This window comes from Sphaerodactylus townsendi, linkage group LG07 (assembly GCF_021028975.2).
Source record: "Sphaerodactylus townsendi isolate TG3544 linkage group LG07, MPM_Stown_v2.3, whole genome shotgun sequence".
Classification (NCBI taxonomy): domain Eukaryota; kingdom Metazoa; phylum Chordata; class Lepidosauria; order Squamata; family Sphaerodactylidae; genus Sphaerodactylus; species Sphaerodactylus townsendi.
Genome location: NC_059431.1, coordinates 100,566,376 through 100,582,265, shown reverse-complemented (window position 1 = coordinate 100,582,265; position 15,890 = coordinate 100,566,376). Strand labels below are relative to the sequence as shown.

General features: G+C 44.8%; 1 protein-coding gene and 1 long non-coding RNA gene across 2 annotated transcripts in view; one reads left to right on the top strand and one right to left on the bottom strand.

The window, feature by feature from the left end:
- LOC125436125 overlaps positions 1 to 15,890 on the top strand; it is a 513,530-nt gene that overhangs the window by 145,656 nt on the left and 351,984 nt on the right. The window lies entirely within an intron of this gene.
- FRMPD1 (FERM and PDZ domain containing 1) overlaps positions 1 to 15,890 on the bottom strand; it is a 90,456-nt gene that overhangs the window by 17,520 nt on the left and 57,046 nt on the right. Inside the window, exons 7-11 of the mRNA XM_048502755.1 lie at positions 15,625 to 15,732; positions 10,606 to 10,701; positions 8,968 to 9,093; positions 6,672 to 6,791; positions 1,494 to 1,630 (exon numbers count right to left, since the gene is read on the bottom strand). Coding sequence (XP_048358712.1) covers positions 1,494 to 1,630; positions 6,672 to 6,791; positions 8,968 to 9,093; positions 10,606 to 10,701; positions 15,625 to 15,732 — 587 coding nt within the window. The remainder of the gene's footprint in view (positions 1 to 1,493; positions 1,631 to 6,671; positions 6,792 to 8,967; positions 9,094 to 10,605; positions 10,702 to 15,624; positions 15,733 to 15,890) is intronic.

The window sequence follows — 15,890 nt, the reverse complement described above, 5'->3', positions numbered from 1 at the left end:
AACAGCTCCAAGACAGTGCAAGTGGGTATTTAGCATGTAAATCTCTCACAAATCACCCCTAGCAAAACATTTACCAAACAAATGTCAGCATCATCTCTCACAAAACACCTCCAGTGGAATCCACCCCCAAACAGGATCACTTTCAATGGTGTTTCAACTAGGGAGCCCAGATTCTTCTTTTAAATCCACCTCCAGTTATCTCCAGTTCTCCAGTTAAAACAACATTGAAAATGATGGTGTTTGGGGGTGGATTCTCCCCCACCCTGAAACAGCATCACTTTCAATGTTTAAACTGTGGACCTCGCATTCTCCCTTTAAGCCCATGCTGAAGGAGGTGGATTTAAAAGGAGAATCTGGGGAAATTTGGAGTGTGCCTGCTATTAGGGGTGCACTTGTTAAGCTAGCAGCACCAAAATTTCAGGGTATCTTTAGGAGACTGTCCTGATGATACCACCCAGGTTTGGTGAAGTTTGGTTCAGGGGATCCAAAGTTATGGACCCTCAAAGGTGTAGCCCCCATCTACTATTAGCTCCCATTGGAAACAATGGGGGATGGGGTGCCGCTTTTGGGAGTCCATAACTTTTGACTCCCTGAACCAAACCTCACATAACTTGGGTGATATCATCAGGAGAGTCTCCTGAAAAATCCCTGATATTTTGGTGTTGCTAGCCTAAAAACTGCGCCCCCTGAAGACCGAAAACTGAAAAAACACTTTAAAATACAAAAAACACAGGAACAAACCTGAAATTTTTGCGCCCTCCACTAGGGGGGCGCCTGGGGACATGGGGTACCCTATGTCCCCTAGGCAAATACACCACTGTTCACTGTGTCTGGCTGGTGGCACAGAGCCCGTGAGAAGTTTTTAAATGCCATTCTGCCTGGTCAACTGCCTGTATTAAGCCCCTTAGGTCCACGCCAAATGCTGCCTATGGTTGCAAACTAGATGCTCTATGGATGCTACTTAGATACAACCCTATATGCTATCTATCTTCCTGTATCCCAAGACTCTGTCCTCTCCTGGATGTCAGTTTCCTGCAAAGTGTAAACTGGCTATTGCATTGTCTCTGGTCAGGATGTCCCCTTGGATCTGCAAAGTTTTGATGGCTTGGAACTTGCTAGAGCCGCTGGTAGGATAGGCCGTTCTTTGGGCACAGTGGACTCCCCCTCCCTTGCCTGTCTTTTGCTCACAGAAGAAAACTTTTAAAAACCAAGTGTGGTGTTTGTGCAGAACCTAAGTCTCAAATTAAGATGCCTATGTCCACACGGAGGAATGCCTCATTTGTGTGTTTACAGGGAATTAAACGTAAGGTGATACTTTGGTACTATGTTGCAAGGTGGGCCACTTTTGAATTATGTGAACTGTTCCTCATGTTCTCTAAACATACAAACCAAAAATACATAAGCCTTGCGCCTCTCTAATGATATCATTTTGTTTGTTTTTTAAATCATGTGAAATTTTATCATATATAAAGATGCACGTTTCACCCACTTACTCTATATATTTCAGAGATACTTTCTGTGGCTGAGCACAAGTGATAATCCGCTCTTGGATGTGGAGCGCTGCCAACCGCAAAGCAACGCTGCACTTCATCTCGACGGCAAATCTCTCCTGAAGCACATCACTGCAGCTCTGAAATTGACAGCACCCAGTCAGCATGGGGGAAAAAGCACTCCTTTAATTCACAGTAAGCAGTTCCATGCCCCTCCCCCCCAAGCAGTTCTTAGCAGCACAGGGCAACAAAATCTATTAGTCAGTTTCTATGGTCTGCTAAGGGACAGGGTGGGTGTGTATTGTTCCCACATCACTGTCAGGATCTGCCGCCACTGGGTCTGAGTCCAGGTCTGTCTTACTCTCCAACTCCAGAGTCCCTTTGAATTGGGCAGGTGCCCTAGGATAGTGCCCCAGAATAGACCAATTTTCCCACTCTGCTCTGCCATCTACCTATTCCCAACTTCTTGGAATGAATCTGACTCTTCCTCCCAAGGCACACCCTTTAAATGCTTCCCCAAGGGATGGCCAATCCTTCCTCCCCAATCCAGCTCTGGGGAATGATGAGCCCCTGGGCCAATGGATACTTGCCTTGGAGTGGTGAGCTCACTGGGCCCTTCTCCTGGACTTACTTAAATAGCTGGCTGCCCTACCCAACCTCCTCTAAGAAAGTCAGTGCCAATGAGTAGGCTGCTGAGAGCAGGCTGGGCTCCTTCAAAGCTGGCCAACTTGCAAGCAGACGCTGCCAAGGCCAGGCCCTGCTGCGACCTGACAAGACACTTTCCCTAGCTGTGGGGCTTGCAGTCTCCTGGGGTAGGTGCAAGGGCGGAGGTGTTGACCCTGGACAGTCACTTAGGGGCAGAGGCGTAGCTCCAAGGGGATGTGGCGGAGGCGTGCATGACACGCTGGGCATGTGCCCCTGTGGGGGCGTGGTGTGGGCATTCCGGGGCAGGGGTGTTCCAGGGCGTTCAAGGGGCGGAGGATGCACCGGTGCACCAGGCGCTTTCCCCCCTTGCTATGCCTCTGCTTAGGGGCAAAGGAAGTACGATGCTGGGAGATGTGAACAGACTAGATGGACTTCTGGTTCTGATTTAGTAAGGTACATCATGTTGTTATGAATCTCTCCAGCACAGTAGGGCATAGGCGTGTGAGGTTTAAAAGGTGAAATGCAACCTCCATCAAGTTTTCCTGACCTCAAGCAGGCCTTTGGAGTTACTGTTTGTCCTATTGAGAGGGGAAAATATAGGCTGTCTCAGGGTGGTTTATGATGAGTCCCACACAAGGGCAAATTTCCCGTGACTGATCAAACGGTGCCCTTCATGATTATATCATCAAGCTATAATGTGCCCTCATAAATGAGCTGTATAGCTATGCACATTAAATTTCCCAATCCATTCAAACAGTGCTTTGCAATGGAAATGTCTCACACGTTCAGCCAGGGTGGTTGAGTAATTGCATGATGAGAAACTGAGAGGCAGACACACATGTGCAAAACAGGATTGACGCTTCCAGCCTCTGCATGATTGAGACATGCAACTGGAGCCGAAACATAGATGGGGAATGGTTCTGAAAGAGATGAGCCGGAGGACCACATGATGCATCTGTTGCTGGACTATTCACACATACAGAGCTGCCTTAGACTCTTGGCCTATCCAGGTCAGTGCTGTGTTCCATGGACCTCCTCAATAAACAGACTCAGTGAACACGAAATCGATTTAGTGATTGGAGTTCAAGCAGGTTACGCTTCAAAGGTCTCTGCCAAAACTAAAGCTTCCGCACCAAGTCATCCAGTCAGTTTCCACATTGCTCCCCCACTTTGTTCCATTGTTAAGCAACACTTCTGTTTCATCTCCTGCTATTAATTCACAAGCCTGCAATTCTCCAAGGCCACACTCTGCGAGATAACGACCAGGTGTGCTCCTGCCCTGTGAAAGGCAGTCCAAATAAGTCTGCACGTCCCTACATAGCAAAGCTCTAACTCAAGCTACAAGCAGTAATGGTCACGATGCCACAACCTCCTGTTTTTCCCTGGAGACATGGCAAGACCAAGGGGTCAAGGGTCTTGACATTCAGTATGGCACAAGGGCCTCACACAGAGGTCCTTCACACAAGCTGTTCCCTGATCCTTTTAACTGGAGATGCCAGAAATTGATTCAACACGAGACTTTCTGGATACAAAGAAGATGTTGTACTAGTTAGTCACAGACCCTGCCCTGTTAGCATTTCAGAATTATTAAAGCTTTGAATTCTCATTCCCAGACAAGACTCTGTTTAAATTAGTGTATAAGGGAAAATATTCTCAGCTAGCCCTTTCCTTGAAAGGCTTTTTTATGTGCAAGGAGGAAAAAATATCCTGCCCCTTCACGGAGACTTAATAGGATGATGAAGAAAAAGAGTTTGGATGTATACCCCACTTTTCTCTCCTATAAGGAGACTCAGGACAGCTTACAAACTCCTTTCCCTTCCTCTCCTCACAACAGGCACCTTGTGAGGGAGGTGGGGCTGAGAGAAGTCTGAAAGAACTGTGACTAGCCCAAGGTCACCCAGCAGGAATGTAGGAGTGGGGAAAACTGGTTCACCAGAGAGGAGTCTGCCACTCATATGGACAAGTGGGGAATCAAACCTGGAGTTCTACTGCTCTTAACCACTAGAATGGCTCTTGATATTATTTACCAGGTGATGTTATTTAATTTTGTGCCATAAAAAGCTTCACTTGACCATTTTCACATTTCCTGATCATTCAAGGAGCAAGACATTTTTTTCCCCTCCAGGTTGCTTAAGCCCTAGTATTAGGCAAGGTCTAGTCAAACCCACCATCCTGGTGTGAATGGTACAAAATCCAGTAAGAGATAATTCACACGATATCTCCTAGGTTTCGCATCTAATTCTTGGCAGTTGTGCCAAAGCTATGGGAATTCATTTCTCTGGAGGACGTGCTGAGGAAGGATACCTTTTGAAAACACTGAGGTGAGGCCAGAGGCGTAGCTGCGCCCGGTGCGCACTCTGGCTTTTTTGCCCTCCCCCCCCGCACGCGGCGCCCCCCCCCACGGTGGCACCCCACTCCCACTCCCTTTAGAAAACTGAGCTGGGCTGGAGAACAGGCCTTCCTGTTCTGGTGGGAACTACATTTCCCAGGATCTCCTGGGAAATGTAGTTCCCACCAGAACAGGAAGGCCTGTTCTCCAGCCTGCTTGATTTTCTAAAGTAACTGTGTGTGTGGGGGGGGGTGCAGGGGGGCGCCACGGGGGGTGGGGAAAGGGGGAGGGGCTGGGGGATTTTGCACCCCGCCATGTGATCCAAATCCGTGCGCCCGGTGCGTCGCACGCCCCCTGGGAGCTTCATCGCTCGGTGAGGCTATGGTTGAGCTAACTTTTGGCAGTTGGGACTAAGCCACTGAAACCACAGTGATAGATGAGTTAGATGTGCTAGACATTCTGAAGATTCCTGTGGAAGCCCCACTGAAATGACAGAGATCTGCTGCAGAGCATAGAAATGCCCTTGATTGCGTCCCTTCATCTCACTACAGTGCGCACTTGACTCAGTGAAGCAAGGATCCCAGCAGAGTGCAACCTCAGTAAACATTCCCATGAGGAGCACTTTTCATATCTAGTCTTTTAGCTTTCTGCAGTTATTTAGTAAGGTTAGTTGTGGTTGTGATTATATTGCACGTGCCGTGAAAATATGGAAACAAATGATGACTGAGGTTATTCATTAAAATGGTGCACATTCAAACTGAAAGAACAGTTCAACAGCAAATTTAATTGAACTTATTCAAAACTTTTTCCTCCTCTCCTCTGGATGTTTATATTTGTTTCATCTAGGTCAGTGGTTCTCAACCTGGGGGTCGGGACCCCTTTGGGGGTCGAACGACCCTTTCACAGGGGTCGCCTAAGAGTTTCTGCATCAGTGTTCTCCATCTGTAAAATGGATAAATGTTAGGGTTGGGGGTCACCACAACATGAGGAACTGTATTAAAGGGTCGCGGCAATAGGAAGGTTGAGAACCACTGATCTAGGGCTGTACACAGGATTCTGGGTATTTTTTCCCCATCTAGTCACAGCTGATTTAAACCAATCCTGAGAGTTTTCATGCTAAGAGATACTCAGAAGTGGTTTGCCATTGTCTGCCTCTGCATCAAGACAGTGGTATTCTTTGGAGGTCTCCCATCCAAGTACTAGCCACGGCCAACCCTGCTCAGCTTCTGAGATCTGACGAGATCAGGCTAATCTGGGGCTATTCTGGTCAGGACTCTGTGTATTTTACTCATAGATCATTTACAGTTTACTCATAGATAAATTATGTGATATCTAAAAGATAGATACAATTCGGACAAAATTAGGTTTGTGAATTTTAACTAGACAAAAAGTTAATGTCCATCGACTTTAATGAATTTAGTCACACCTAGCTCACTCTGGATTTCCCATATTTCTAAATACCTTTTAAAACAATACTAGCAGGGGTGCTGTGTGGTTTCCGGGCTGTATGGCCGTGTTCTAGCAGCATTGAGAATGCTGCTAGAACATGGCCATACAGCCTGGAAACCACACAGCACCCCAGTGATTCCGGCCGTGAAAGCCTTTGACAATAGTAGCAGGCTTAATAACCATTCTAATAGCAGTTGTTCTTTCCAACTGTCAAACTTGCAAAGTCACAATATCTTTTCTTCACAGATACTGAAACTCTAGTGACTTGTAAACTATAATGAATCATAACTCTGAATGACCAAACACAAAATACCATGCACAGCCCTAATTTATTTGACACCATTATTTCTGGATGTATACATTACGACATGTATAAATTGTTTTTGTTTCCTGTTTGGTATTCAAATAAAACTGAAGTAAGAGTTCAAAAGTTTGTTTTAAACATTTTTGGGTTAAGGTTTTCAGAAGCTGTACATTTGAGAATCCATCCAAGCAAAGTCATAGTTGATTGCTGTAAGATTAGTTTAGTATTTTCCAGATTTGAAAAGCACCATTTGTGCTGGTAATGACATGAACCATGAGAATATGACTGTGAAGAGTCATCAACATGAACTTCTCAATGGGATGTGAAGGCACCACAGTTGTTACAGAAGAATAAAACGTGAGCAGTACCTGTCAGGAATCTGTCAGGTGTGGCTAAAGACCCAAACCAAGGCAGACAGGGCTATAGTCAGACACATGATGCATTATCACTTCACCTGCAAGTAGAGATATTCAAAAGCTACTGGATCTTGCTGCAGTAGATCCAGTGGATCCCTGGGTATAAAACAGATTCTGAAGAGACATCGGTAATTGTGAGATTCTTTCTTCTGGACTACCTAAAATGAGGGGAAGAAAAGGAATCATCACTGTGGTGCCATGATTCTGAAAAAAAAATCCCCAAAACAAAAAATAAATGTTTGGCATTAGACATCGAATCCAGATTCCTAAAGGCAGCTGTTTTTCATTTTTAATAAAACATTAACGCCTCTTCTCCAGAAACCTGCCCGAGATGGCTAACAAAATAACAAATAGCAATAACAAAACATTAAAAAGTATGTATTAAAACCAGTCTTAAGAAACCAAGCCCATCATAAAAACAAAGATCATAAAAACATACCACAGCTTAAAGTAACAGTTTCCAGACTATAATAGTGTTAAAGATCAACCTATTAGTTCAGAGCCTGGGTAAACAGAAACCATTTGGCCTGGCTCTAAATGAAAGCACCATAGGTGTCTGGTGGACCTCAAGGGAAAGGGCATTTCAAAGTGAGGTGCCACTACTGAAAAAACCCTGTCTCTGGTTGCCATTCGCCTCATCTCTGAAGAAGGCAGGTGTGGTGAAGCAGATCTTAACCAGTTTATTGGATAATAAATCAAAACTGCCAGCCTGGACCATCTGGTTGGGCCCTAATTCCACCTTGGGCCCTGCCTATCTCCTCCCCTTCCTTCTTTTTCTTTTTCCTTTTCTTTTTCTTTGGCCTTAGATCGGGCGCCTGTGTATATATGTGTTTACACAATCTGGTTGTTTTAATTTATTTATTAATTGCTGCTGAGTTTTAATGGCTTAATTTTTATGTTGTATTATTTGCTGTTGGGAACAGCCGTGTTGGGAGCCGCCTCGAGCCCTTCGGGGATGAGGCGGCCTACAAAATTAATTAATTGATTGATTGATTGCTTGATTAATATGGGCGGAAGCAACACTTCAGGTACCCTGACTACAAGCCACTTTGTTCTTTAAAGATAAGAACCACCAAGGTGAATTGTGCCCGGAAACCAATAGGTAGCCAGTACAAGTCTTTCAGTACTAATACAATTCCTGGCTGAATCCCACCCCTGACAACAGCTCAACTGCTGCAATTTAGGTGAGCTGAAATTTCCATACTCTTTTCAAAGGGCCAAACTAAATGTTATAGTCTCCCTGGATGCAACTTGGGTTACCCACAGCCAGACAGCAGTTGTACAGAAGAACGTCTCAAAAAAAAAAAAGGGGGGGGGGAGAACCTATCAAATACAAATCAAGAGCTACTAAATATATCTTAATGGCCCCTTCCGCACAGCACAATTATAAAGTCTTCAGGATGTTATAAAAAGATCTGTTTTCATTTTTTTGCTTGCTTGGTGCCTTTCAAAATGTTCTGCAAGTATGTTAAGCTTCTGAAAATAATTCGTGTTGTTTTGGCTCATTCGCACAAAAACACTTTGATTGATTGATTGCCATGCATGCATATCTTGGAAGCCACAAAGACAGGAATCTCCACAGCCATGCTGATTTTACAGCAATCTGATTGGCTGATGTATCCTTGCTCCTGTCTATTTCTATTGGTTCTCACCCTCAGGAGAGATTGCTGGTGACTTTCTATAGCAGACCTCAGTGGTCCAACCGCCTCCCCCTCTTTCTTCTCCAGTGCAGTACAGCAATTTAACAATAGAAAGAATTCTCCACCTCCTATCCTCCTTTAAATCAGTGATATAATAAATAAAAATGTGATATTAATAATCGCAATACTCCACCACATCCCCTTTCAAACGCCCCATCATGCTACCCTCATGTGCAACTTCGTAACTTTGCGTTTTCAACATACAAAATGTTTTAAAAGGGAAAAGAGCACTTTCATTAAACAGGTATACTATAATGATTGTGCCCTTGAACTTTGATGAGGGAAATGGTGGGCAGCATCACTGCCAGGGGAGAAAACATGCTTGGGGAACTTCACAAAAAGGCGGGTGGGCAGATAATCTATCTAAAATGGTGGGCGGCAGCAAAAGCAAAAGTAGCAGGTTTACAGTGATTGGTGTTCCAACGCAGCCTACTAATCCCCCATAATCCACCTCTTCAGACACATTTTGATGGTGGACAAGTTCAGATGGACAAGCAGGACAAGCACAGGAGGTTCTAATGGATCAAAACAGTAGCACTCAAACCTAGCAACAGGAAGTCCCTCTTCTACCAGATACTTCCTGTTGCCCTCTACGATCACTGATGAGGATACTGTGTGAACCATGGTAGCTGACCTGCGTGATGAGTTCATCATCATGAAGAAGGTACATCTTCAGCACGTTGTACTGCTCTTCCAAGACCAGAGCAAAATGTTCAATGCTTCGAATGGAAAGCTTTTCTTTCAAAGTGAGGATAATGTCCTGCCAATTACAGATGTCAAAAAATGCAAATTATACAACAGGCCAGCCGAGAAGATTGGTTGGTTATTTTCCTCCAGTGCCTATTCAGTAGCCACACGTGCAGCAGGAAAGATGGCTTAATCAAGAGGAAGATCAAGAGGAAGAGGAATTAAGGGGAAAACGTGGCATGCTGAAACTTTGACCCAGGGTGCACAATCCACAAAAGCTGTCTTGCAGAGAAGGGCAAAAGTGCAGAGAAAGGCAACGAGGATGATTGAGGGACTGGAGCACCTTCCTTATGAGGAGAGGCTACAGTGTTTGGGACTCTTTAGTTTGGAGAGGAGACGTCTGAGGGGGGATATGATTGAAGTCTACAAAATTATGCATGGGGTAGAAAATGTTGACAGAGAGAAATTTTTCTCTCTTTCTCACAATACTAAAACCAGGGGGCATACACTGAAAATGCTGGGGGGAAGAATTAAGACTAATAAAAGGAAACATTTCTTCACACAACGCGTGATTGGTGTTTGGAATATGCTGCCACAGGAGGTGGTGATGGCCACTAACCTGAATAGCTTTAAAAGGGGCTTGGACAAATTTATGGAGAAGTCAATGTATGGCTACCAATCTTGATCCTCCTTGATCTGAGATTGCAAATGCCTTAGCAGACCAGGTGCTCGGGAGCAGCAGCAGCAGAAGGCCATTGCTTTCACATCCTGCATGTGAGCTCCCAAAGGCATCTGGTGGGCCACTGAGAGTAGCAGAGTGCTGGACTAGGTGGACTCTGGTCTGATCCAGCAGGCTTGTTCTTATGTTCTTATGCTCTTATCCTGTTCAAATGAACAGGAGCAGCATGACACTGCAGGAGTGTTCTTGCTACACTGACTTCACCATTGCTATGGGCTAATTTCAAGGGCTACTAAATACCTGAAAAACCATTGATTTCAATTAGATTTAATATGCAAGGCAAATATTCACAGAAGGGTAGGATAGAAATAATTGAAGGCTACAATCCAGCATAGAGTTTAAGCATGGTATCAATGACAAGGGTACTGATACATGCATAATTGCATGGATTATCCCCAGACTATCACAAATCCATTGTACAACAAGGACGTCCCACAAAAGCTGCATAAAATTAAACCAAGTGAGACTATTCTGTGGATAGATACATAGAGATTTTTGGATTTGACCCAACAGATCATGAGACAAATGTATAGTTCTGCAATCTCTGCATCAAGGTCAGACTGCCCATTTAACTCACAGGGAAAATTCCCAGTGGACTGCTGCCATGAAGGGCTACTAATAATCAGGATCACACAGAGTGAAGGCAGTGTTGCATGCCTCACAACCAGGCTTGCTCCTGGGTCATTTTATCTCCCCAGTCCACCCCCTGGTTCATATCCTATTTTCAAGATTCTCCCAGTCCCAATACATTGGAAATACATTGATCTGTGGGCATCAAACTGCTACCTTTATTACATCATCTTACAGTAAAAAAAGGATACAACCAAAGCATCCAAACAAAAGTACCTTAACTGTTGTGCTCGTGTCAAACTTGAAAGCTTTCGTCTGCCCATTTTCCAAGTACACCTTGAGAATGTTGGGCATGCACAGCAGAGAGCTTCCCTGCAAAACCAAAAGACCATCTGTAAGCAGCAGGTCCTTCATTTCTAAACTCGGTTCCAGAGAAAGATGATAGTAGGTTGTATATTCCTCTGGCACAGAACAAAACATGCCGGACCTTCTTTGTTGTAGAATGCTCTGCCTGGGTCCTAGTGCCTCCCCTCCTCTCATCCATTTGATAGTTTGAAAGTAAAAATACGTTTTGGCATAAATGTCCTTGTATCAAAGTACCACGTTCAATAATGCACAAAATAATGGTTTTGACAAAGGCATAAATGATAATTCTAATTCATTCAGGACTATTTTCTAATGCAGAAGCATACAATTTTCTCAACCACTGCATTTTCAACTGATTGAATGATCATCTTTCAGTGAACACATTTTCCGGCATGGAACAGTGGGCGTTTCCGCACTCAGCATGATCCCCCCTATGCTGCGTGCTGCTCTCAGCGTGCGGCATCCCTGGTGGGTCCCCATGATCAAAAGGCACTTTTTGCAAGAGCGCCAGGGATGCTGCGCGCTGAGGGGGCGCGACAGCGGCAGCGCCGGGGCGGCTGCGCTGTCGCCGCCCCTCTCGTGGGGAGTGCTGGGGGACCCTGAGCTACTCTCCTCAAGTAGCGCGGGGCTTAAGGTAAGTGGGGAAAGGCCCAGTGTTCTCTTTGGACTGATGTCACCTCACAAGATCTCAGATGACCCACAAGCAAAGAAAGAATGCAAACCTTCACCTTACAACGTAACTTCTCTTTTATCAGCCTGAATCCTGTTTCCTTCCTACATCCCTCATGTGTAACTGGAGAATTATTATCTTCAGTTTTCTGTTATTTTTTAGTCACCAGGTTCTCTCACAGCTTTTATCTGCTAATGTTTTGTTCCTTGTTGTTTTATATTTATCACTTTCACAGTTCATTTCTTCTTTGTAATAGCATAAGGTGCCCAGGGGACCTGGTAGAAGGGTGGGGTAGAAATCTAATGAAAGAAGGGGTGGGAACAGAGACTTATCCCCAATTTGTGAGGGCGGTAGGCAGGGGAAAGGCTGCTGTGATGGATGAGGCTTTTGAGACACTGCTGCCTCATCAGTTGCGCCAAGGGAGGCACTGTGGTGGCAGGGATGGGGAAACAGTCCGACCTGCAAGACTCAGGCAATTTATGCATGCAGTGGTTATCTCACAGATGTTTGGTTTGCAGTGGTTTTCCCCCCACGGTTCTTTGTTTAAACAAGGGATTCTGCTGTTGCGAAATGTCCCCAGTCCAGTCAATCCTCCATTTTGCTCACCTCCTGCTTCCTCAGGGGCGTACCTAGGCAAACTGGAGCCCTGGGCAAAACCTGAGTTTGATGCCCCCCCCCCCCCCCAGGCAGCCAACCTCTCCCACAGTAACCAAACAATGATTTTTTCCACCAGGTTGTTTCAAAGTCACCATCACATTATAGAACGTGCCCCAACTCACAAATCTGAACACAGCAGAAATATTTTTGAAAACATTTTCAAAATGCTTTCAAAATGTTTTATTACTGCTATGAAAACATTTTATGGTGTTGTATCCAGTCCCCCCAACTGGGAGAAACAGCATCACTTTCAATGTTATTTAAACAGGGGACCCCAGATTCTCCCTTTAAGGTGGATTTAAAAGGAGAATCTGGGCTCCCTAGTTTAAACAAGTGATGCTGGAATCCACCCCCAAACAGCATTATTTTCAATGGTGTTTAAACTAGGGAGCCCAGATTCTCCTTTTAAATCCACCTTAAAGGGAGAATCTGGGAGTACCCAGTTTAAACGACATTGAAAGTGATGCTCTTTTTGGGGTGGATTCTCCCCCACCCTGAAACAGCATCACTTTCAATGTTTAAACCAGGGACCTCAGATTCTCCCTTTAAATCTATGCCGAAGGGGACGGATTTAATAACAACAACAACAACAACAACAACAACAACCTTTATTAGGCATTGAGAGAATAAAAGAAAGAAAGAAAACAAGCATTGGCAGGAAGGGGGTGGATTTAAAAGGAGAATCTGGGGAAATTTAGGGGGTATCTGCTGTCAGGGGTGCCATTATTAAGATAGCAGCACCAAAATTTTAGAGTATCTTCGTGAGACCCTACTGATGATACCACCCAGGTTTGGTGAAGTTTGGTTCAGGGGGTCCAACGTTATGGACCCTCAAAGGTGTAGCCCTCATCTCCTATTAGCTCCCATTGGAAACAATGGAGGATGGGGGCATTCCCTTTTGGAATCCATAACTTTGGACTCCCTAAACCAAACCTCACCAAACCTGGGTGATATCATCAGGAGAGTCTTCCGAAGAATCCCTGAAATTTTGGTGCTGCTAGCCTAAAGACTGCGCCCCCTGCAGGCCAAAAATTGAAAATACACTGAAAATACAAAAAAAATCCCACAAACGAACCTACGCCCCCCCCCCCCCCCAAGGCTGCGCCCAGGGCAACTGCCTACTTTGCCCAATGGGAGGAATGCCTCTGTACTTCCTTGTTCTATCCAGCAGGCAATGTTGCCTGCTACTTTTTTTTGGTGGTGGGGGAGGTGGGGTGCTGTCTTTGGTCTAGTTTAATTTTTTAGACCATGTAAGTTTTAGGTCAATTTCAAGGGTCTATTGCTTAAGCAACAGCTCCTGAGTATGAAAATAACACCCTCCCGAAAAACAGATTGTAAGCCCCTTTGAGTCTCCTGCAGGAGAGAAAGGGGGGATATAAATCCAAACTCTCTTCTCTTCTCTTCAGACTGTGAGTGCCCTTTCACGGCATGTGACAAAACGGTTCCAGAACTTGTCATTTACCCTAGCAATAATCCATGGCAGACCACACTCAAACATATTACTTTGCCACAGAGCAATAAACAAGACTTCCTTTGGAAAATGAAGGCCTGAAAAGCATTTTTGTCTCATCAACAATTCATGCCCTCAAAATAACGGTTCATATTTCAACTGTGAGAAAGTGTTGCTGGGCTTTTTCCAAACTTGGCTTAGCAGCGATATTCCATTAAAATAACGATTGTGGTGTTTATTTTTTAAGCAGGTTGCTATGCAGTTTTTGGAAATGTACTAAAGTTATCTGGCAGGACACTTATCTATGACTGAAGTGTGATCCCATAAGGCAGAAGACAGCCTTGTTTACCTTTGTGCCTATGGGCACACAGACACATGCGTGGGAATGGCATCAGGTTGTTATAGGAAATAGAAATACTTCCTGTATTCCCAAAGCATACCTCCTTGGTTGAATGTGGACCTGACAGGTGCACACAGACCTTTCATGTCCTGTAATGGCCTGGCCTAATAGGCAAGGACGTAGGTAAGGGGGGGGGGTTCTCGGGTTTAACCCCCCCACACCATTGCATGTCCAGTGGGGGTGGGCGCTCCTGTGCACCCACATAGGGCAGGCACAGCCCGCATCGCATGCTTGCAACTTGCAAGCCAGCCGGAGCCCGGGAAAGAAAGTCTTGTCTCTTGAGAGACCTGCTTTGCAAGAGGTGAGACTTTATTTCCTGGGTTCCGGCTGGCTTGCAGGCTGGAGGCGGGGCTTGGGAAGGTGGGGCCAAACCCCCAGGGATGGATGGGGCCCCACCCCCTGAACCCCGCCCCCAAACCCACCCCATAAAAATTCTATACTTACGTCCCTGCTAATAGGGCACATATGTTGTGGGGAAAGCAAAGAAATATGGGGATGTCTGGAAACAGGTGTTGTGCCTACGTGAGAAAAGACCAATTTTCCCTGTTTTTATTCTCAAATGTATAACCTGCCTTTCCACAACAAAGCCAAAGTACTACAGTGGTTAGGGTATTGGACTGGGATCTAGGAGACCTGGGTTCAAATCCCCACTCTATGGAAGCTTGCTGGGTGACCTTAGGCCAGCCAGCCTCACCTACAACACAAGGTTGTGAGGATGAAATAGAAGACAGGAGGGGAATGTAAGCTGCTTTGGGTCTCCACTAGCAGGGTAGAAACTAAGTAAATAAGTATTTTACAGTATGTTACAGATGTACATAATTCTAGCAATGAGCCCACTATAGAAGCAAACTAATTACTTTTCGAACAGAGATGCTATCTTCTCTAGAGGTAAGGGGAACGAAGGCTGTTTTGGATTTCAGCAGGAGTTAGGATTACGTAGTTATGATTGGCAAGCCCTTATGTCAATCATAAAGTCGCTTCCTAGCCCTCTCAGAGCAAAGCCAACCCTTCATCTACCCAGGGTAGTTTTTAAAGGTTAAAAAAATGGTTTTCGAAGGTCTGACAGCATTTCCTCTCTTATACCAATACTTTTATAAAATACAAACAACTGTAATTTTATATTCCATTTCAAAATAGCACTAAGAGGCCTGACCAACATCAGCAATAATCCTTTTCAAACACTGCAAGCACATGTACTGGGAGCCTGACAATGGGAGTTTGCATTCCTCACAATGCTCCTGATACACATTGTTGCCATTTTATACGAAAAAGGCACTGCAAGGATTTTTGTACATAGAAAATCCACATTTTGCTCTATTCACACACAATGGCGACTGCGTCTGTTGAGAGCATCTTGGGTGGCATGCGCTCCCCTAAGCGGGCTCTTGGTGCGTAACATTTGAAAAAGAATATTGTGTTGCTGTAAGACGCAATGGAAAACTGTGACCTTTCCTTCTAACAACATGCTGTGGTTTTGGTTGTTATTTTTAATGCACAGTCACTCATGCTTCAGTATCTCATAAATGCATCCATAATGAGGTTCCAGCAATATGCAAATACAGGAAGATGTACTGAATTAATTGAAAGACAGATTATGAAGCAACTAAATTCTTAAAATGGACTGTCAGCCTCATCAGAACTATTCTAATCCAGTGCAGAATTTTTGTCTAAGGCTCCCAACACATAATTTTCCCAGCTTTAATATGAACACTTTTATCTCCATCAGAGCTTCAAGACTGCATTTGCACAGACCTGAGTATGTCCGTTCACCACGACTTCTTCTGCAAAGCGTACTTTGACAGGGTTCGACTTCAGCCTGGCTCTTTTCTCTGCTGTAAGAAAGGATGATTTAGGGCCACCCTGGAAAACAACGGCATTGGGTTTGCAAATTAAGACACCATATACATATCAGGTCGAAGTCACTACAAACTTTATGTGATCTTTACAGGGACTGATGCAGACGATGAGAATAGTCAAACCATCAAATCATAACATCATCAGAACCGTCAATCAAAAGC